This window comes from Durio zibethinus, chromosome 3, assembly GCF_047325235.1.
Source record: "Durio zibethinus cultivar Kanyao isolate XHJ-2024 chromosome 3, ASM4732523v1, whole genome shotgun sequence".
NCBI lineage: Eukaryota > Viridiplantae > Streptophyta > Magnoliopsida > Malvales > Malvaceae > Durio > Durio zibethinus.
Window position 1 is genome coordinate 33,696,388 of NC_143164.1, and position 24,632 is coordinate 33,721,019.

The 24,632-nt window shown below is 28.1% G+C and overlaps 1 protein-coding gene across 1 annotated transcript; it reads left to right on the forward strand.

The window, feature by feature from the left end:
• Positions 1-17,374: 17,374 nt before the first annotated feature.
• LOC111283287 (BTB/POZ and MATH domain-containing protein 2-like) lies at positions 17,375-22,875 on the forward strand. Its single transcript, XM_022871745.2, has 4 exons — positions 17,375-18,082; positions 19,488-19,836; positions 20,351-20,627; positions 22,350-22,875. The coding sequence occupies exons 1-4, from the start codon at positions 17,667-17,669 to the stop codon at positions 22,526-22,528; spliced, it is 1,221 nt and encodes a 406-aa protein (XP_022727480.1). The 5' UTR covers positions 17,375-17,666; the 3' UTR covers positions 22,529-22,875.
• Positions 22,876-24,632: the final 1,757 nt, after the last annotated feature.

The window sequence follows — 24,632 nt, forward strand, 5'->3', positions numbered from 1 at the left end:
AATAAAATAAAAAACTAAAAATATAAAATAAATTAAAAAATAAAATCAAAATGGAAAAAAAATGTGATTGGGTCGGGTCAAAGCGCGGGTAGGCACGCGAGTTAACGGGACATGTGCAGGTCTGGGACATTCAGAACGGCGTGGGTTTAGGACGCTATAAAAGCCCCACTCCTAAGTATTTTCTCAGAAGTTCCCTGCTCTCTCTCTAGCACCAAAATCATTTGACCTCTCTCTAAAAGAACCCAAAAGCATTGTCAAAAACTAGGAAAATCTCATCAATTTTTGAAAAAGTTGCCAAAATCCTATCGAAAAATTCAAACCTCGTTGAAAAATTTAACCAAAAAATTCAAAGTTCATCCCAAAAATCTAGATTTTTCAAAAAAAATCTCAAATTTTTCCAAATTTTCTTGGATCATTTCAGAAATCTTCCAAAAATTGAATCTTAACCCCAAAAACTTCAAATCAAACCTAGAAATTTGAATCCAAAATTCCTGAAACCTAAACCCAAAAATCTCAACAACAAAAATTTAAACCCAAAATCCCAAAAGATTAAACATAGAATTTCTTTTTCCCTCCATTCAACCGTGTCCCCTTCCATTGTTTTGCATCCAATTTATAGGCTGTTTCAGTAAAAATTCTAGAGATAAGATAGAATCAATCCAGACTTAAATCTTGGGATTAGATTCTGCTCAAACATGATTCTAGGCTAAGTTTTTGCTGATTTGTCTAAAAAAATTCTTGAATTTGATTTTAACTAAACATGCATACTAGATTTGGCTGATTACAGATTCTAGTTTCTTCATTCGATCACAAATCAAGGAAAAAAAAAGAAATAATAATAATAATAATAATAACAACAACAACAACATATGATGATAATATAGTGATACTATAATATAATAATAATAATAATAATAATATACTACAGTAAATAATAATATAATAAAATAATATAATACAATATTATATACTATGTTATACTATACTAATATAATACTAGTAACAATAATAATAGCAAATAATAATAGTACTAAGAATAAAAAATAAAATTAGCCCAATTGACCCTGAACATAGATGAGTATCTACAAAGAGTATAACACAATAAACATTGGTGTAATAAAAATGAAAGGTAGAAGGAAAAATGTCTTTAAGTAATTACACATTTCATCAACAATCTTCAAGAAAGGACTTTGCAAGTGTTATCCTATTTAAATAGTGGAACAATATGGGTTCAAAAAGTATTTAGCTAGTCTTTAACCATTATTCAAGATTCCTTCTCAAAATACAGTTAGAAGTGACTTCATAAAGATTTATGAATCTAAAAAGTCTAAAACTATGGAGTTGTTGGAGAAGAATTCAAATATGATTGCAATAACTATAGATATGTGGATAACTTTAAACCAAAAAAAAAAAAAGATTCATGGTAGTCACGAGATACTTCATTGATAACAGCTAGGATTTTTAAAGTTTAGTCTTAAGGTATATTACTATACTTTGCTAAATACAATAGTTTATTTTATAAGTTTGTTTTGCCTTATTAGTCTTATACTTGTTATATTTGAATTTTAGGTTTGTTTATGTCCCTTCTCCATATAAAACAATTACTCTTGCCAAAGAGTTATTGAATTGCTTGTTTGATTGGAGCATTAATAGAAAATTATTCACAATGATCATTGATAATTATTCTACTAATGATGCTCTAGTTGATACATTATGACCAAGTTCAATTGGGATCATCTCTTATTGGATGGAAAGTTGTTTCACATGCATTGTTGTGCACATATTTTGAATTTTATTGTCCAAGATGAGTTAAAGGTTATAGGTCATGAAATAGAAAAGGTTAGAGATAGTGTTGCCTTTTCGATAAACACACTAAAAAAAGAACAAACTTTTAAAGAAAATGCGCAACATTTACATAGATTCTTTAAAAAGTTAGTCATTGATTGTTAAACTCGATGGAATTCTACATATTTGATGCTTAATGTTACTTTGATATACAGAGATATTTTTTATCGTTTGCTACAATGAGAGCCTCTATATAATATTGTAGTAACCAAACAAGAATGGATCCTAGTTAAAGAGACTTATGAAAGGTTAAAGGCATTTTATAATGCCACTAATGTGTTTTTAGGGAGAAAATTTCTCACATCTAACGTTTTCTTTCCATTGATATGTAAGATCAAACTTTCTTTAGACTTGGGCTTCATCTTTAATTGAAAACTATTAGAAATATGGCCATATGTATGTTTTATAAGTTTGATAAATATTAGGAGACAATTCATGGAATTATGGGAGTGGCTACTGTCCTTAATCCAAGATATAAGCCGAAATTGTGACAATATTTCTTTCCTAAACATCAACTAATTTGAAATTCAAAGGATTAAAAATATTTGTTATGCTTGTTATAATGTATAGATCCGTAGACCTACCACTAGACACTGATTGAGGAGTTGCCACAAATCTTTTTTGTTTAGGTGTGATTGGCCACCTAAAACATATTCTGATCCATGAAATCAGATGTTAGGTTCGAGAGTACGGTTACGCATAAAAAATATTATAGCACCCTCACAACGCCCATCCAAAGAATGGTACCAGTTTAACTTTCAATTATCCAAGCCTTGATCATATTTATGATTTATCGAATAATTTAATATTGAAAGTTAATCTTAAAATTATCCCAATAGTTTGGTAGCAATTTAAGATAATTTTCTCACCTCATGAGTATTCATAGAAACTAGTGTCATACTCTGAAGAGGTTTCATCGTCGAATTTATTAAAATATTTTATTCTGAAAAATTAGTAAAGTCTCTCAATAGTTTAGTAAGATTTACTTTAAAACAGATCTCTCAGTAATTTGATGAGATTTTATTATAAAAAGATTTGTAAAAATTTTTAAAAATTTCATTAAGACTCCCAATTATTTGTAGGACTTAATTTGAAGTAATTCTTCAATAGTTTAGAGAATAAAAATTATTTTTTATTTTTATTTTTTTAAAAAATTAATTTATGAAATTTTCTAATAGTTTGGTGCATTCCATTTTAAAAATTAAATCCATGAAAATTTTTCAATAGTTTGGTAGAATTCATGAATTTATTTTGTATGAATTTTTATTTGAAAAAGATTTTTTTATTGAAAGGATTCTTTTTTTGTTTTTATAAATATTTTTTAAAAACTTTAAAATATTTTTTTGTTTTTCTTTAGTTTGAAAACTTATTTGAAAAAAACCATTTTTTGTTTTTTTTTAACTTATTTGAAAAGTTTTTTTTTTATATAATTGTTTTTTTAAATCTATTTATTTTCAAAAATAAAATTACAAAAATAATTTTTACAAAATTTCTAAAAATTAAAACCATAATAAAAAAACTAAAAATAAAATAAGCTAAAAAATAAAATCAAAAAATAAAAATAAAATAGAAAAAGGAAACCTTGTATTCGGTCGTATCGGAATGCAAGTCAGCAGGTCAAAGCATGGATCTTAGGCGATCAAAATGTTACCATTTTAGAGCAGTATAAAAGCAATCTTTTAGCATTTTTATCTCAGACGCCCTTTGTTCCCTCTATCTCTACCCTCAAATGCTCTCCCTTCTCTCTAAAACCTAGCCGAAATCCCATCAAAAACTGAAAATCCTTGTCAGTTTCTAGAAAATCCCATTGAAAAATTCATATTCTATAAGAAAACTCATAAAAAATTCATACCTCATCGAAAAATTCATCGAAATCCAGATTTTTCAAAACAATCCCAAAAAATTTCCAAATTCTCCAGATTCCTTCAAAAATCCTTTCTGAACTAATCCTAATCTCAAAAATTTAAATCTAATCCCAAAATCTTCAAATCACACCCAGAAACTTCAAATCAATTTTAGAATCCCAAAACCCAAAATCTCAGAAACCTAGTACTGCCCAGTTCAACCCATCCAAATCAATGTGTCCCTTTTAAAATCTTTTCCACCGTTATCCTATGATTTTTTGTCCAATTTATAAGCCTCTTAGGATAGATTTTAGGAAACAGATAGAATCAATCCCAGGCTTGAATTCTGATATTGGATTTTGCCCGAACCTCAAATTAAGTCTAGGTTCTTGGCTGATTTCTTGGGTTGAATCTATAACCCTAATTATGCAATAAAACTATTAACTATGTTGAATTCCTTCGATTAGATTTCACTTTCCAAAATTCACACCAGAATTAAAACAAAAAAGGAAAGAAAAAATAATATAATATAATATAATATAATTATAATAATAATATAATATAGTATAATAATAATTATTATTATTATTGTTATTATACTAACTATAATAACTATAATATAATAATATAATATAGTATAATATAGTACCATAATAATAATATAATAATAATGATATACTATACTATAATACTAGTAATAATAATAGAAAAAATAAAATTGATCTGATTGATCCCAGACACAGATGGGTGTTTACAGTTGCTTCGATCAGACAAAGATGATGCAAAGACTTAGACACTCATTTTGTTTCAAGAGTCAACTCAATAAGCAAAAATGACTAGGGTTGAGCCGTAAGTTGAAAAAATGATCTGGACAGAATCGAGATCAAATGATCAAAATGAAACCACAAGTTTAAAAGATAAAGCTATCAGGATCGAGTTTAGGTTGAAAAAGGCTAAGCATAATGAAATTGCTAGTCAAAAAATTATCTGAATGGAACCAAGATTGAATGACCGAGATAAAATTATGAATCAAAAAAATAAAGCAATCGAAACCGAATCGAGGTCGAATATGGCTAATCGAATGAAACTACGAGTCAAAAAATGATTTGAATGGAATCGAGATCGAATGATCAAGATGAAACTATGAATCAAAAAGATAAAATAACTAGGATCGAATCAAGATCGAAAAGGGCTAACCAAGATAAAATCGTGAGTCAGGAATGATCTAGATGAAATCGAATTAAATGATCGGGATAAAATCACAAGTCAAAAAGATAAAGCAATCACGACCGTGTCGAGATCGAAAAGGGCTGACCGAGATGAAACCATGAGTCAAAAAATGATCTGGACGAAACTAAGATTGAATGACCAGGACAAATCGTAAGTCAAAAAAATAAAGCAACCAAGACCTAGTTGAGTCGAAGATGGCTAACCGAGATGAAACCATGAGTTAAAAAATGATCTGGACGAAACTAAGATTGAATGATCAGGACAAAATCGTAAGTCAAAAAAATAAAGCAACCAAGACCTAGTTGAGTCAAAAATGGCTAACCGGGATAAAACTGCGAATCAAAAAATGATCTAGACGAAATCGAGATTGAATGATTAGGATGAAATTGTGAGTCAAAAATATAAAATGATCAGGACCTAATCAAGGTCAAAAAGGGCTGATCGTGATGAAATTGCGAGTCAAAAAATATCTAGACAAAATCGAGATCGAATGATTGAGATAAAACCATGAGTCAAAAAGATAAAGGGACTAAGATCAAGTCAAGATCGAAGATGATTGATCGAAATAGAACCACGAGTCAAGATAAAAAATTAGTGATAAATGACATTACGATGATGCAAATGCATATCTTATCTAGGATGCAAATGTAAACAAAGTGTATGTAATACAAATGTTACTAAATCATGCATAAGGTTTCAACTATGGTAAAAAAGTTTTCAAGATGTCACCAATCCTTCATAGCTTCTCAATATTAATAGTCTTAGAGTAAATTTTATCAGTTGATCTATGTCATTCTTTTTATCTAATCATAATTTATAGGTCGTGTTAATCAATCTATCAATGAATTTGGTCATTTTGTTTGCCATCTTGTAAATCATTTTCTCATGTTTCTTTCATTTATTTCATCTTGAATTTCTTTTAAAATATAAAAAACTCTTTATGAAACATGTCATTCATTTATTTGTCATTATTCAAATTAGTGATAGATATGATACATTTTCTTCATTCATTCAAGGAATGTTCATGTAGTGAAGGATAAGAAGAATGGGTTTTTATTGTTGAAAAGATAAAATGTAGGGTCAAAAATAACTCAAAGGTAAATAAAGATAAAATACCGAGATTTATTCAAATAAGACACTAATATCCATAATAATGACTGCTCAGACAATTTTGAACTCAAACTTAAGATCATCCTTCAAAAACACATTCCATTAATATTTTTAATATTTGAACTAATCATCATCCTTCTTTTGGGGACCTTTACATGAAGTTATTTTTTTTTCAATTTTCATCTTCACTTAAATTGTTTTTTCGGGTTTTTAGTTTAAGTATTCTTTTTTATTTTTTTATTACTTTTTACTTTTTTTTCTTTTTTTTGCACGTTTTTTTATCATTTCTCTTTCTCTTTCTCCTTTGTTCATCAATTAAACTTGGATCAAAGCTTTAAACAATCTAATGATAAACCTCCCCCAATTCAATTCATGAACCTCTTGATCAAGTATTCACATTTGATCAAAATAGACTTTTAAGGGATATATCATATGCTAGAGTAAAGGTCACCAAAGAAATGGATAAAGCAAGCCTAAATTATATTTGAAGGGTAATCAAACTAAAGATTATTTCTTCATAAAAAATACTTTGACATTTTGCCCATCAATTTTTTTTATTTTTTTTGTTTCTATTTTTTTTAAAAGCACATTGGCATTTTATCCCATTAATTTTTTTTGTTTTTTTTTTATTTTTTATGAAAATACAAATTTCTTGACTTTACCCCCTAGTGTGGGGGTAATCCTTAGTTAGAGTTTCTTTAAAAAAAATTTTAATAGGCTCAAAAGATATAGCAATGGATAATTTTTTTTTTTTGAATGATAGAAGAAAAATGGTCATCTTTCATTTTGAACATGAATACTCTCATTGGAAAATCGTTATTGACTAAGAGCAAACTTGTGAATAAGCAAAGATTATGTGTTGTATCATTTTTAAAATTTTTTCTCAAACTTGTCCCTTTATTCGGTAGTTCTTATGGATCAACAATTTTTTTCTATCAATCACATCATTGAATAATGTTTTTAAAATTAAATCATGAACTATCGTCACTATGGTTTGAACATTCTTTATTTAGAAATGAAGAATGGATATGAGGCAAAGATATAAGAAGGTAAAAATAAATAATGCGTATTCACACAAAAGAAAAATATCATGAAAATGCATCAAACATGTCATTTTATTAAAATGATGAAAAATAAGATGAAATTCAAGTATATAAAAAGGTTTACATTATAAAGAAATTCTAAGATGATACGCAGTTTCAATGAATTTTTTTCAAAATTATGCCCCTAGATGATTAGGTGATGAGTTACCACTGACACTAGATACCATGTTTCCATCGATATTGAAATTTATTAGCCCTTTTTTATTAGAATTTGCACCATTCGTTTTAAAAGAATGCAATTTTTAATGGAACGACCCGTCACCTCAAAATAATAGTCATAGTGAGCAGTAGAGTCATACCATTTGAGATAAAAAGGTTCAAGTTATTTTATAAGAATGAAGACGATCAAATGGTTCTTGTAAAGCCTTTGGTATAGTTCGATATAGCTCATAAAGATAAGGTCAAATGTAGGCTTTTTTTTTATTTCGTGATTCTTGTGCACCATTCATTGGGGTTGTGGGATGAATGAAAGGCCTAAAAGGGGATGGATAAAAGGGTCATAAAGTTGACTGGTAGAGTGTAACATAACATTACTTGTAGAAGAATGATATATGGGATAGATTGACTAAGGGTAGTTTATAGATTGTTGTCTGTCTAAACTCATAACTTGAGTCTCATTTTTCTATTTTTTTTTTATCTTTTTAGCAATGGATGATTCTCCTTCTTCTAGTTTGCCACTTTTGATTATATTTTTGATGATCTTCCCTGAAATCACCATGTCAACAAAGTTCTTTATTTTATTTCCTATCATTTTTTCATAGTATAGTGACTTGAGAGTGCTTACAAATAGCACTATTATCTTTTTTTTCTATCAAAGAGGTTGTACCTGAGTAGCAACATCTTGTCATCTTTAGGCATAATCTTTGAAAGATTTGAATGTTTTTTTCTCTATACTTTGTAATGAAAGGCAATCAGGAACCATGTCTATAATGTGTCAATATTGGTTAATAAAAAATCGACTTAAATCCTTTCATGACTTAATGCAAGTCTTATCTAAGTGGACATACCATTTTACAGCATATCTGATCAAGCTGTCTTAAAACACATGCATAAGTAACTTTTCATTACTGACATGTGCCATTATCTTATGATAATACATTGTGATATGCGTAATGAGCACTTGGTACCATCATATTTCTCAAATTCTGGTATCTTAAAATTTAGAGAAATCACAATATTTGAAATTAGATAAAGGTTGGCAACATCCGTGGATCCATAAAAATCAATGCCTTTTATAGCCCGTAATCTTTTCTCAATTATGCTCATAGCTTGATTGATCTTAGAGTCTTTCATCTATAACTTTACTTCTTCTTTGGTTTCATCCATTTTGGGAATTTAGATAGGCTCATCTATCTTTTTAGTGAAGACATAATTGGTATAGCTTTGAATATCCCCTTGATTTGGTGCATAAGGCATTCTGTAACTTGGAAAAATGGTCTACTGTGGTTAAAAACTTAAAGTAGTTTGGGTCTGATGTGGACCAAAACCTAGTGGATATAGTGATTTAGTAACTTCATGCAAACCATCTTCTTCCACCTCCTTTTTTTTGTTTATCTTTTTGAAAACGTCTAAAATTTTGCTTAACTTTCATTCAAGTATCTCCTGGGCCTTTTTTATCAGTTTAAGATTACTTGCATTATCTTGCTCCAATTTTTTGGCTCTAGCTCGAGTGTAGTATTAGTGTTAATCTATCATTGAACCTTGATTTCCCATAATTATGGTACAAATTTAGAATGATATTTATAGACCTATCAGAATATGCATGAAAATGAATACAACTATGCATGAATACATGCATAAGCAATAAAAAGGTTAGCAAGCATAATATGTAATCTATATGTATGTTTATGAATATGCATAAAAATAAAAGAAATAAAAAGAAGACAAAAAAATCGATTAGTCACCTCAAATAAAAAAAATACTATAAAGTAAGTAAAAATAACATGACCCTAAATTTGGGTTAACTATAAGGGATGGAAAAATATGGCTCTATTTATGGTTAAGCTTTTAAAGTTAACTATATGTGATTTGGATTACTTCTAAAAGGTTTTTAGATTGTTTCTTACATCATAATCTATCACAAACTAGTAAAGCATCCAGATATTTACCCATCATAAGCAACAAGTGAAAAACGTTCAATCTGAGTAGTAGTATTTCACAGGCCTAGACGGAGATATAAAATCTCATAAGGGTATAAGTACTTCACTCCCTTCTAAAGTTAGAGTTCGAGTGGAGAGCTTTATATTAGGTATATGCAAATGAATGACAAATGTATACAATAAAATAAATAATTGAATAAGTATAAGCAATGAAGAGAAGCAAAAAATAAATAATTAATTAAGCAAGTATAAGCAATGAAAAGAAAAAAATCTCAAATTTATTAAGCAAGGCTTGCATAAAAAGAACTCATTTACTGGCCTGACTCTTGATGTCCCCAGCAAAGTTGCCAAACTATCATAATATATGGATCCGTGGATCTACTACTAGACATGGATTAGAGTAGTCATCATAAATCTTTTTTGTTTAGGTTTGATTGACCACCTGAAATATATTTTGATCCACGAAACCAAATGTTAAGTTCAGGAGTACGGTTATGCATGGAAAATGTTATAACACCCTTACAACGCCCATCCAAAGGATGGTACCAGTTTAACTTCCAATTATCCAAGCCTTGATCATATTTATGATTTATCAAATAATTTAATATTGAAAATTAGTCTTAAAATTATCTTAATAGTTTGGTAACAATTTAAGATAATTCTCTCACTTCATAAGTATTTATGAAAACTAGTATCCCATTTTGAAAGAGCTCCGTGTGAGATTTATTAAAGTATTTTATTCTGAAAAATTAGTAAAATCTCTCAATAGTTTTGTAGAACTTACTTTAAAGCATATCTCCCAATAATTTGGTAAGATTTTAATGTAAAAAGATTTGTAAAAATTTTTAAGAATTTCATTAAGTCTTCCAACAATTTGGTTATACTTAATTTGAAGCAATCTTTTAATAGTTTAGAGGATAAAAATTATTTTTTATTTTTATTTTTTTGAAAATTGATTTATGAAATTTTTCAATAGTTTGGTAGATTTTATTTTAAAAATTAAATCCATGAAAATTTTTCAATAGTTTAGTAAAATTTATGAATTTATTTTGTAGGAATTTTTATTTGAAAAAGTTTTTTTTATTGAAAGGATTTTTTTTTGTTTTTATAAATATTTTTTGAAAACTTAAAAAGATTTTTTTTGTTTTTCTATTATTTTGAAAACTTATTTGAAAAAAAACCTTTGTTTTGTTTTTACTTATTTAAAAAGGTTTTTTTTATATATAATTATTTTTTAAGCCTATTTATTTTCAAAAATAAAATAACAAAAAATAATTTTTACAAAATTTTTCAAAAATAAAACCATAATAAAAAAACTAAAAATAAAATGAGCTAAAAAAGTAATGTCAAAATAAAATCAAAAAATAAAAATAAAATGAAAAAAGGAAACCTTGCAATTAGGTTAGGTCAGAGCGTGGATCAGTGCACGGGTTAGCAAGTCAGAGCACAGATCTTGGGCTACCAAAACGTTGTTGTTTTGGGGCAGTATAAAAGTAGTCCTTCAACGTTTTTATCTTAGATGCCCTTTAGTCCCTCTCTCTTTACCCTCAAACGCTCTCTTTTCTCTCTAAAACCCAACTGAGATCTCATCGAAAACTATAAATCCTTGCCAATTTCTGAAAAATCCCATCAAAAAATTCATATTCCACCAAAAAACTCATTGAAAAATTCATAATCCATCGAATAATTCATCCAAACCCAGATTTTTTAAAAAAATCTCAAAAAATTTTCAGATTCTCTAGATTCTTTCAAAAATCCTTCCTAAACCCAAACCTAATCCTAGAAATCTAAATTAATCCCAGAATCTTCAAATCACACCCAGAAACTTCAAATCAATTCTATAATCTCAAAACCTATAATCCCAGAAGCCTAGTACTGCCTAGTTTAACCTATTCGAATCAACCGTGTCCCCTCTAAAATCTTTTTCGCTGTTGTTCTATGATTTTCTGTCCAATTTGTAGGCCTCTTAGGATAGATTTTAGAAAATGGATAGAATCAATCCCAGGCTTAAATCCTGGGATTAGATTCTGCCCAAACCTCAAATTAAGTCTAGGTTCTTAGCTGATTTTTTAGGTTGAATTTGTAACCCCAATTATGCAATAAAACCATTGACTATGTTGAATTCTTTCGATCTGATTTCAGTTTTCAAAATTTATGCCAGAATCGAAACGAGAAAGGAAAGAAAAAATATAATATAATAATATAATATTATTATTATTATTATTATTATTATAATAACTATAATAATATAATATAATATAATATAGTATAATAATAATAATTAATATAATATAATATAGTATAATAATAATAATTATTATTATTATTATCATTATTATTATTATTATTATAACTATAATAACTATAATATAATAATATAATATAGTATAATATGGTACCATAATAATAATATAATAATAGGGATATACTATGCTATAATACTAGTAATAATAAAAAAAAATAAAATTGATCTAATTGATTTCAGACACAGATGGATGTCTACAATGCTTGTTGAATGAATATCAAATGTCTTTAAGACCTATGAAAATGCATTATGGAGATGGATTCATATAATGTCTCAAAGGTGAATAATGTTGTCAACCATAACTTCCTTGATGAATATAATTCTTTTGTTATTAATTCAAATGATTCCTTAACTAAATCTAAGTTAGATCATTATTTAGAAATGAAAGTTTTGCCAAGAACTCTAGATTTTGATATATTAGCTTTGTTGAAAAAATAGTGGACTTTATTACCTATCTTTACAAAGGAAAATTAAGAATATCTTGGTTGTTCCAATTTCAGCTATAGCTTTAGAATTTGTTTTCAGCATAATGGCTGATTAGTGAGTCTTTATCGTAGTAAGCTTCATGAAAATACTGTAGAAGCACTAATGTGAGCTCAATATTGGTTGTCAAAAGATATAGAAGGTAATAAATTTAATCAAAAAAATTTATTATTATGTTACTTTATAATAAAATGTATAACTTTAAATGATATGTTTTTGTAGATAGATCTTCAAAAGAAAATTATGCATATCGTGGCTTTGTTCATAATGATTTTGAAAAGTGAAGATAAGATACAATAGGTATATATTATATATACATTGATAAAAAAAAATTATGCATTTAGTTTAAGTTAATCGTTTAACACTATTAAAATTATTTTACTTATCATAATTGTTCTTTTTATCTAATTTTGAATAGTTTTATTTTATGTTGAATTGATGGGTCCATCAAGTGAACTTCTCAAGATTCTCAAGATAATATCATTTAAATTGTTGTTTTTACTAAAGTTTTTTTATGATTTTTATTTGGTAAATATTTGTGATTTATATTTGTATTTGCATTAGTGTTTATGAATTTTTTTTTGTTTTCACTTGTGAATGGTTAAGTTTTTACTTATTTTAAAGAATATTAAAATGTTTTTTTTTTAAATTATGAGTATGATAATTATTCATACCGATTAGTCCTCGTGGGGGTGGGGATAAGGACAAGTTACGAATTCGATGATAGAGATAAGGATAAAGAAAATTTTAAATTTTGGGGATAAAGATAGGAAGTGCTCTACCCACCGCATTGACATCCCTACACATAGCTCTGCCATAAGGGAATGTATTCATATCATCCTATGTCTTAAGGCTTAACCGCCTATATATTTATACTTAATTTTGAGGACCATATGTGTTTAAATATAATTATTACTCTAAATGATTAATATTAGTGTTGTATGTTTGATATACTTAGTGAAATTGAGGTTTGTGTTTGTTTGATTGTACTTATATTTGTGTACAAACTTATGGAGAGTATACAAAGTTTAATGATTTTAAGATTTTAGGTTTTGTCTTGAAAATTAGTTTTGCAAAAGTCAAGCATTTAAATGTGAAATTTTGTTTTACAAGTTTTTTAGTGAAAAATGAATTCCAATATCTTAAGTTCACTAATTTAAACTTGCTTAAACAAGGAAACTTGATTAATATGCAATGGTTTTGATGTTTGATATGTTAAGTGCAAGTTTTTAAAAGATTTTAGTGTTTAAAAGATCAAATCTTGCTTTTAAGCATATATGGGCATAAAAACTATTTGGACAATTTCAAATTATGATATAAAACTTTTTAAAATTGTTTAAAGAGCTTAAAATATATTTTTAACAATTTCAAGTTTTCTAAGAAAATCAATTAAATTTTCAAAGAAAAAATTTTGAATTTTTGCTAAAGACTATACATATTATCTAAAAATTGCACAAAAGGTAGTTTTGAAAATATATTATAATTTTTATACATTGAATCAAATGATAAATTTTATATGGATAGAAAGCCCCTTAAGTCTAGTTTTTAAATATTCAAACGGATCTTGATTTGAAGTTGTATAACTCAAGATATGATCAAATTAGTAAGTAAAGTGTAAAAGAAGATTTATTTGAAAGCATATGATGCATTATTCATACAAAATGTCCCTTAAACAAATTTTGTAAAAATGGATCAATCCCTTATAAAATGCATTGATCCATTTTGAAAGTGGATCGATCCTCTATGAAAATGAATTAATTATCAAAATGGATCGATTCATTCTCTTGCAATGGTCAAAATTTGAACGAAATTCAAAAGTCAATTGATTCCTTAATAGACCTGCTTGATCCTTTCGCTCCTAATAGCTTCTAACGACTACTTTGAAAAGAAAAAAACATACATTTTCATTTCCCAATATTTTTCAATGGCTTCAAACTCATTTCCTCTATGAATTAGGCATTCCAACACACTTATGAAGTAAAAGAGCAAGCACCAACAAGCCTTACATTCATTTTCTCAAGAATTTAAGAGCATTCTAAAGATTAGTGCTTTAATTCTTCTCATTCTTGTATCCAAATTATATTTGTTTTTTATTTATCATTCTTTGTACTTAAATTAGATAAACACATAACCTTTGAAAGGTATTTCATAGTTTGCAAATTTTTTTGTATTCAAAAGCGCTTTTTTAGTTAATGGGTGAAGTAACCACTTCAATAAAATTGATAAAATTAGGTAGAATTCTATAAAAGGTAAAGGTTTCTATTTTGACCTTGAAAGATAGAGATTGTATTTTACAAAAGATTTTTCAATTAATGAATTAAGTTTGACTAGAAGAGCTAAAAGAGTGGATTAGGTGCCTTCGAAGAATGATTGAATCTATATAAATTTTTATATTTGATTTGTCTATCTCTACTATTTTATTTTCATTCTTATTTATATTTGCTTTAATTTTCTTTATTAGTGTTAATCTCATCAAATTTTCATAAAACTTTTTATTAATTTGAATTTCTCATTCAAATTTATTGAAAGTCAATTTTGAAAAAAATTTTGAAAATAATTCAATTTACTCTATTCTTGGATTGTTATTTACACTTGAACTAACAAAAATACTTCATCATAAATTAAAATTACACTCTTAAAATGAAATTGTGATAGCAACACGCATGCAACCTTGGAGATTAAAACAAGAAGAATTATTACATACACTATCAGTGCAATTTTTTAACTCCACAAGTAAAATTAATAAGATGATACATGTCTCTTATGATATATCTAAGAACAGAAAATTAATTAAAAAAATGAAATATGTACCATTACATTAACCTCATTTATGGAATTACAAAATTCAAAAAATAATGATAATAATAATAATATCTATATATTCATTGATATGCACTTATAAAAAAGGAATAAGTAAATAATTGGAGTCAAATTTAGAAGATTTAAATTCAAAATTTAATCAAATTAATTAATATAACATTTTTAAAAATAATATTCGAGAAACTTAAATTTTAAATTTTTATTCTCGCAATACTTTTACTTATTCTCGTGATTTAAATTGAATTTGATATTAAATTTTTACCTAAAAAAAACCTTTTCAGCCTAGGGTACATGACTAGTCACCATCTCTTGATGGTACCATCATTTATAGGAAGATTGAATATCTAACAAACATATTCTCTTCCTTTTCAGAAGACTTAATTTCTATACATGGTGGAGTTGTTAGGATTTTCAGGATCCCAATTCACTGCATTCTTCACTCAAAAGTAAATATGCCAAACCACCGGAGGCCTCTGGGTTAATGTATACCTAACTCGAAGTGAGGACAACTGATACCTACGTATAAATATAACAAAAATTATTTCATTTATTATCAATTATTTTTAAATTGAATGTTTGTTTTAAATTTATCAAATAAAATAGAAAAAAAGTCCTTTGATTATTTAAAATATGATATACAAAATTATATTAAAAATATAAATATAATATAATTAAAATTTTAACAAAATATATAAATTAAATAAAAAATAGTATTTTTGTACTAATATAAATTATAATATATAAGTTTTATATAAAATACATATAGGTTATATTTGGTATATAAGTTGATGGATAGGATAAAATAATAATTATTTTATATTATATTTATTTTATATTTAAAAAATGATAGATTATAAGGAGAATAATCATTTTTTTGATATAAAATAATTCAATTTTCTTACAATAGAAAAAATTATTTTTTAATTTATAAGATTAAACTTATATGTTTTATTATCAAAATAAAAAAATTTATTTTTAATCTATAAAATTAAAATTATTTTTTATTATACTTTTAAAAATTACATTAATAATTTAAATTATATAATTTAAAAAAAAATAATTTTGATTAATAAATGAATTATTTTATTTTAATCTTTATCAATATCAAATATAAAATAAAATATTTTTATTTTTTTATTATTTATATTTATAATATCATTTTATCTTTATTATATTATATGATATGCATCAAACACAATTAAGTTTAAAAAAGTATAAAATAATAATGGGAGGGCAGCATGATTTTGGTAGGAAATCTATGAGAAACTGAGAAATGTGCAGCGTACGTTGCCCTGAGACCAGCCAGTCCACTCGGACGTGGTATCATCATCAGTTCACTTCACCTAACTTTGGTCCCTACCCGCCCAGTTTCTTGTCAGTCCTTTTATAGTTGTCGTGTCTCAAATCTCAAGGCCCTTGGGACCCCACAGGCGTCAGGGCTCCGTCCCCTTTGACCCTTTGACCTCCTCCGCTCAGCCTGCTCCGACATATTTTTATTATCAATCAAAAATCATTGTGTGAACTGTCAAATATGCATAGTATTTTATAATATTGGTCTTACAATATTTGAAAATAAAACATATGCATATTTAACCACAAATATGCACATCTCTAAGAATATAAATATAATATATATGATAATTTTAAATATAATAAAATAATAATAAATAAAAATAGTATTATTTAAAATTTTAATAAAAATTATATATAAATTTAATAAAAATAAAAAATTATTTCATATTTAATTTATTGATATAAATTATGATAAAATTTTTATATTATATATATTTAACAAAAAACATAAATAAATATACAAATTATAAGATATAATAAAAAAGAAGCTACATAGTCATTATCATTAAAAATAAGTTAAGAGTATATATTTTATTATTATAACAATTAAATTTCTTTTATTTCTATTTTTTTAAAAAAAATTTTCAAATTTTCATGCAATCATATTTAAAATATGATATTCAAAAATTTTAAATCACAAAATTTATTGTCATTTTTATTTAAAAAAAGAGTAATGCAAAATTACTAAAATGCCTATCAAAGTACATCTATTATGTCATTGTTTAAAAAGCAAGAAAAATTTAGATGAAAATTTTTAAATAAAATTTTTATAGTTTTTTAATATTATGATTTAATTAAAGTTTTAATAAAAAAATTAAAATCGATAAACAAATAAAATTTAATAAAAAATTAATAATATGTAAAATAATTATTAAAATATTATTTATAATTTAAATTTAATAAATATTTATTCAAGGACAAAAAATTTTATCAAAAATTTTTACTTAAAATAAATATTTAAAAAATATATTAAAATATATTTAATTTATTTTAAATTTTTATATATTTGATTATATAATAAAATTTTTTAATCTATTAATTTTAATTTAATTATTTTTAATTAAAAATTTTACAAATTTCATTTAAGAAATTTTGTTAAATATTTCCTTAAAATCATCGTCAGAAAAACGCTTCACAGCTTTCCATCCACTAATATTTTTAAAAAAAATCATAAAAAATTCTACTTTCCACAAAAAACGAAAAAGAAAGAGAACTATTAAAATTCATTGATAAAATTCATTATTTATTAATATTACGTATGCTAGTAAAGTCATCCTCTTCGATCATTCATCATTTCCCCGCTTCTCCCATTTCTCTCTCCCCGAAACCCTAGAAATTAATCCTCCGAATAACAGAATAAGAAAAGAACCCCCAAATTTTCTCAGCCAAACCCTCCCTTTTCCCGAGAAATTCCTTTTCAATTTTAAAGCCCCAGTTTCAGGTTAAGGAACTTGGAATTTTCTTGGTCGGGGTTATGGGAAGGGTTGTACGGGAAACATCGAAGCCATCCTCGTTTTCGGCCTCCTCCGTCAGCGCCACCACGACGTCGACGTCGGTGACGGAGACGGTGAACGGGTCTCACCAGTTCAAAATCACGGGGTATTCGCTGTCTAAAGGTTTGGGGATCGGCAAATACATTGCTTCCGACACGTTCATGGTGGGTGGATATTTGTGGGCGATCTATTTTTATCCGGACGGGAAGAGCGCCGAAGATAATGCCGCCTACGTTTCGTTGTTCATTGCTTTGGCGAGCGAGGGGACCGACGTTAGGGCGCTTTTTGAGCTCACACTTTTGGATCAGAGCGGGAAAGAGAGGCATAAGGTGCATAGCCATTTTGGGAGGACGCTTGAGAGTGGGCCCTATACGCTTAAGTATCGCGGCAGCATGTGGTAAGGGTTTCTATTTTTTTTCTTTTTGTTTTTTTTGAATTGATCTTTGATTTGGATATTTTGATAGGAATTACGGGGTGGTTTTTTGGGTTTTACAATGGCGAATTTTCTTTGGGTTGATTGAAGTATTGTTGGATTTTGGGGTTTGATGCGTTAATCGTGGTTCTACTGTTGTAAGAGTTAATGAGGTTTAAGTGTATTGCTGCATACTAAGAACTGCACGATGAGTTGCTTGTGGTTCTTGTGTCATAATTTGTAAGTCGCAGGTTGACTTTGTTGTTTAAGGGCTGGATCCTGGGCCTTTTTGTGTTTCATTTATTGAGCTTTATATTGGTTCTTAGGGGGCTGAGATGTTTGTATAACAAGTGTGTTGCCTATATAGTACATAAAATAGCAGCATAAATAGGGGAGATTTGGAGTAATGAGCTTCTTTCTGGTTACATAGTCTTTTACATCAAAAGATGTCGGGGTGGTTGTTAGATTAATGAACGAAAATTATGCTAAAATTGGTAATTGCGCTTAATGTTGTCAGCCAGTATTCTGTGGTACATGCAAATGAAATATGTTTTGCCCATTACTTGTTCTCTAGCTCAGTTCCTGGCTAACCTTCATTGCTATTATTAGGTTATTTATTCCTTTGTTAGTATTATTGTTTTGTTTTTCCTTTCCTTCTCCTCGTCTCATTGAAATTCCAGGACACTGTGAGTTTAAGTTCATTTTGAAAGAAACATAATATTTTAAAATTATGTGTATGGTTCTCAGGAGGGATTGTTTGGATTAGTGAGAAGAAAGAAAAAGTCAATTATTTGGTCATATGTCTGCTTTTAGATTTTGAGATTATATTTGTATAAAAGTTACTTTTATTGAATATTGTCACTAAATGTGTTTTGAGGCTAATGTTTTAAGTTTTAAGGGTTTTTTTTTTTTTTTAATGTTTTGTATTTTGCCTCCAGTTTGATTGTTTGTCTAGAAGAATTGTTTTCTGAAGCTATGCTTGCATATGCTTTCCATTGTGCTCAATGTCAATCCCTACGGTTTAACCTTACTGCAGCTTGTGTATTTTATGTCATCATAAAGCATTTGGTGACAATCAAGTAAGACACGATCCATTGGAGACATATGCAACAACATTATTGCTAGCCTAATTTAATAACTCCATAGTATGTAACTCTTGATTACTTTACTCCTCATATGTTATGAGTCTGATCCTAACTAACTATACAATACGTTCTTAGCTTCCTATGTTTGTTAGGTAATTGGTTAAGTTCCAGGGTTTGACCCCTTCTCGAGTCTTTCCCCTAGAAAATGAACAAAAATAAGAAGCATATTTATTTGTTTTCCTTATTTTTCATGGTATATGATAAACTTTCATGAGTAGTGAAGTAATTAGTTTGATTTGCTGCAGGGGATATAAACGATTTTTCAAAAGAACTCTACTGGAACAATCAGACTACCTCAAAGACAACTGCCTCTCCGTTCACTGTAGTGTTGGTGTTGTTAAGTCACATACAGAGGGTCCTAAGATCTACTCTATATCTGTTCCGCCTTCAAACATCACTCATCATTTTGGGAAACTACTAGAAAGTGGAAAGGGAACGGATGTAAGCTTTGAAGTTGATGGGGAAGCCTTTCCTGCCCACAAGCTGGTCCTTGCTGCACGTTCACCTGTGTTTAGGGCACAACTTTTTGGTCCGATGAAGGATCAGAATACAAAGCAAATAAAAGTTGAAGATATGGAAGCTCCAGTTTTTAAGGTTCAGTATGATATCTCCTCTTCTTATGTTGGATAAAAACTCACGCTACTTCTTATCCTTGGTAAGGCACTGGTGATGGATGTATGGCGTCAAGCTGTCAACTTGCCATGGATAACGTGAACTGGCCTTGGATCCATGATGTCAACTTGCCAGTGATAGCAAGCCTAATGTCAATGATTAGTTTTTGAAAACTTCTCAAAAGAAACTATATGATGGGGTGGTTGGTGCTATGTTTTTGAAGTAATGATTGTGGCATGTACTGTCTTAAGCTTTTAGTTAATTGCTTCATATAATACACGTGGGTGGTCAATGTACATGATAATACTTAACTTATGAGTGTGCATTTCTTTACATTTATGAAAGTCATGATATTCATGACTTCAAATTGATGCCTTGTTTGAAGTCTTCCATCATTTACTGGTCAAGCTGAAGCAAGATGACTATAAATGTTTATGCATTACATGGTAATGATTACTGATACGGTATCCTCTTTACCCAATTTTGCCCTTTGCAGGCCCTACTTCACTTTATATACTGGGATTCCCCACCTGACATGCAAGAGCTCACTGGACTTAACTCAAAGTGGGCCTCTACATTGATGTCTCAGCACCTACTTGCAGCTGCAGATAGGTATGGACTAGATAGGCTGCAATTACTATGCGAGGCCAATCTTTGTAAGGATGTTGCTATTAACACTGTGGCAACTACATTAGCGTTGGCTGAGCAACACCATTGTTTCCAGCTGAAAGCTGTGTGTCTCAAGTTTGCTGCGATGCCTGAAAATCTAAGAGGTGAGTCTTTTTGTTGAGATATTTACATTGATGTTGCATCAGGGTTTCCTATGGTATAAATATTAATTTAGTAGGAAAAGTGTTATTGGTTATGCTAATTATCAGTTGGACCAAGCCCCAAGGTTCTTTGTTTCTTAAATTGGAAATCATTGAAATTAAGGAATGCCCACTGCAGGTGACAGGAAAAGAATTGAGTCTATATTGAAGCATAGCAAGTAATGCTGTAGCTCTTTTATTCTGGGCCCTTGCTTTTCAGCCACATAGAGTAGTTGGTTTGAAAGTAAATAGGTTTGACATTTTTAAGATGTGTTGTAACGTTACAAGTCATAATTGCCACTGCTAAATGTTGTCATAGCTGGTCTCGCATAGAAATTTCATCATCCATGTAGTGCAATTATGCCTGAGCCTTCATGATATATGCAACCATTCTTCTTGCAATCAAACATAACAAATTTTCAGGCCCTTAATACTTGGTGTTCTTAGCACATCTAAGCACTTGGCACAACTCAAGGCACTCCTCGCTTGGCATCAATTTTGGCAAGCCCAATTTTGGCACCCTTGCATCAAAGAACCGAATCATCCTTTTATTGGCATATTTGCCTCCAATCCCAAGGGTGGTTTGAAATTCGTAACTAACCTTGAAAAATATTTGCGGCCACCATTCTAGAAGCCTCCATTCTTTGGAACTCTTCAAGACAGTCACGTTTGTTAATAAACCAAAGTGTGCCAATTACCTTTGTTGATTCAACAAAGGTTTGCTATCTAGTTATTCTTATATCAGCTTTTGGTTTTGTCAAGCATGGCTGGCCAAGCTTTGCACTATAAATATGGCCTTTGGCCATTCGGTTAATACACCGAAACACAAGTCTTGTGCCAAAAAGACCAAGTGCCAAGATTTGGCATGCTAAAATTGGTGCCAAGTGAGGGTGCCGTGAATTGTGCCGAGTGCCAAGTGCCTTGTGTGCCATGAGGTGCCTAGTGTGAGCCAACTATTAGTGCCTACTGAAGATGTGCCATAGGCACTAAGAGAGGTGTTAAGGTTGTGTACTTTAAGGGTACTATTTAGTGTCGTTCAGTTCCGTTCAGAACCTTCAAGTTACTAGGCATTTAGAGAGAGTTTTGAGTTAGACAGTGTAGCTCTATGGGTAGAGTATTGGTAAGGCTTTTGGTGAGTGTGTTGATATTTAAACACTTTTTATCTTCATCCTTTTGTTGTGGTGAAATTTTTCGTAGTCTCTGCCCATGAACTTAAATTTAATGACAAACCATGTAAATTTTGGTGTTTCTTGTTATTTTCGCATATTAATTTCTGGTGAATTTATGAGTGGTTATATTTGTTTTGTTGTTGTCTTGGGAACACGGTTATATCACAATAATGTGGTATTGCCGCTAAGCTAATTTTCCCATCATTTTGGTCTTTGTATTTTTATTAAACGAGGTACACTGAGATCACATTTTTGCAAGTTTTTCTTGTACAAATATATTAACATTTTGGCTGCAAAAGCCCAAAAAGTTTTTCTCTATGGTATTCTTGATAAGAGGAATGATTTTGCTAGCAGTTTGTCAAAATCCATAGTTGTTACAAGATTTATCCCATTATTATCACCATTCTTGTTTCACCAAAAGTTGCTCATATGTTGGATAAAGGTCAATGATGTGTGTTTTTCTTAACAATGTTTCTTGACTGAACCTTGGGTTTTTTTTTTTTTTTTTTTTTTTCAGCTGTAATGCAAACTGATGGTTTTGAGTACTTGAAGGAAAGTTGCCCGTCTGTCTTGACTGAGCTGTTGGAGTATGTGGCTAGAGTGAATGAGCACTCAGTGATTACATGCAGACATTGGAATGAAGCCATCCTCGATGGAAGTGATGCAAATGGTAGGCGGGTGAAGCAACGGCTATAGTAGCAGCAGCTAACCACAGTTTCCTTAGTTTAAAAGAAAAAAAAAAAAGGAAAAATGTAATTCTTTAGGTTTAGGAAAAATTTTTCCTGTGTTATAAGCTTTGGTGTATTTGTAAGAGATGTAAATGTAGTTGTTCATTTGGTGCCTCTATTGTTTTGTTTGCTTCGTATTGGGAATGAGAAGTGTTTCCAGAAAATTGTTGTTTTTTCGTATCTTACCTTCCAACATTTGTAGTTACTAGTTGGTATCACTCTGATTACTGATGTCTGTGTTGAGGATTTGAAGTCCTAAGAAACATTTTGAGTCAGCAACTAATATTACAGATGGCCAGTGTTTACTAATTTTCATTAACTTTCACTTACACATTTCTTTCTTTTTTTTTTTTTTCAATTATAAAAAAGCAAATAGATTCGACAATTAATATAACTCTATTTGTTATTTCATGTTTAATATGTATAAAATACTAAAGGGTATTCTATCTATTTATTTTATATTTAATATATATAAAATATAAAAATGATTATTATGTAATTTATGTCGATACATCGATTACTATATAATATATATATATATATATATATATTAGGTAAATTTCATTTAAGTTTTTTAGGTTTGGTTAAAATTTAAGTTACATTCATTAGTTTCCGAAATGGACACTCCATAAAGAATGATTAACACAATTAACCAAATTTTGACAATTACAAAATTGTCCAAATGTGAAGCTAAAAAATTAAAATCAAAAAATGATTAAACAACAAGAAAATTTCAAACACAGCAAAAAAAAAAAAATCTGAAGAGAAAAATTTGAGAATTAAATTAAGGATTTTTTATTCTCAGTGAATGTTTCAAAGAAAGAAACAGGAGGAGAATGATGATTTTTTTTTTTTTGTATGTTTCTTTTCAAGCAAAGAAATAAAATGAAGGAAAATAATTCTTTTTAAGAAAGAAAATAACTATTTTTTTTTATTTGATTTCGACGATACAAACTTTTATATCTTTAAAAACGTTTTTGAGTTTTTTTTATAATGCAACCTTTTGAAAAAATTTAAAAACGCAAAATTTAGAAAAATACAATAAAATATTATTAAATTTAACAAGACCACAAAAATATCATTTGAAATAATCGAAATAAAAAGTTTTTTATTAATTTTTATTTTTTAAAAAAATAAACAGGTAAATTTCATGCTGATCCTTTAATTTTAAGTCTAATCCAACACAAACCCGCTAATTTGAAAAAAGAACAACTCGTCCCAAACTTTTTCAATCTGATTATATAATTTAAGCAATTATAAAACTACCCGTCAAAGCTAAATTTATTATATTTGTTTATATTATTCTTCATTCCTTTTTCTTTTTTTTGAGAAAATTTATTTTACATATCTATTGAATATATAATAACAAAAATTATTTTTATTTAAAAATTTCAACGCTTCAATTTGGGTTTACTTATTGTAAATGATTTTCAATTTAAAATTAATAAGTTTGTCATCACTGTATTTTCATAAACATGTAAATTTAAGTTTAACATATATATGAATATGATAATAATTAAAATTGAATTTGACAAATATCCTACTCTGATTTTTTTTAACCAATCTGTTTTTCCATATTTTTAATTGTTACATACCAAAATAATATTATATGCTTAATATATTCATTTTGTTATACGTATATTTACATATTAACATACTTATAATTATAAATTTTATTTTTATATGTTGCATCTAAAAATTTTTTTATTAAAAATAGAATTGATATATTTTGAGAAAATAAAAATAATTTATTATTATAAAATATTATTTCATGTAAGTATTTTGAGAATATTAACTTTTAGAGATAGATTGGTTTTTAGACTAATTTTTTAATTGAATAACTAAAGAATTACTGACAAAATAATCTAATTTTGAGATTGATTGTTCATTTTTCAAACTAATGGATTAAATTTTTATTAAATTGATATATAATTTTTTAAAAAATTTTAAATCATCTCATTTTTATATTTTTTTATATCATTTTCATACAATATCTTATTTAAAATTTTCAAATTTAGGGACAAGTGAAATAATTCCTTGTTTTATGTTTGTGGGTGGCAAAAGGCCATTGC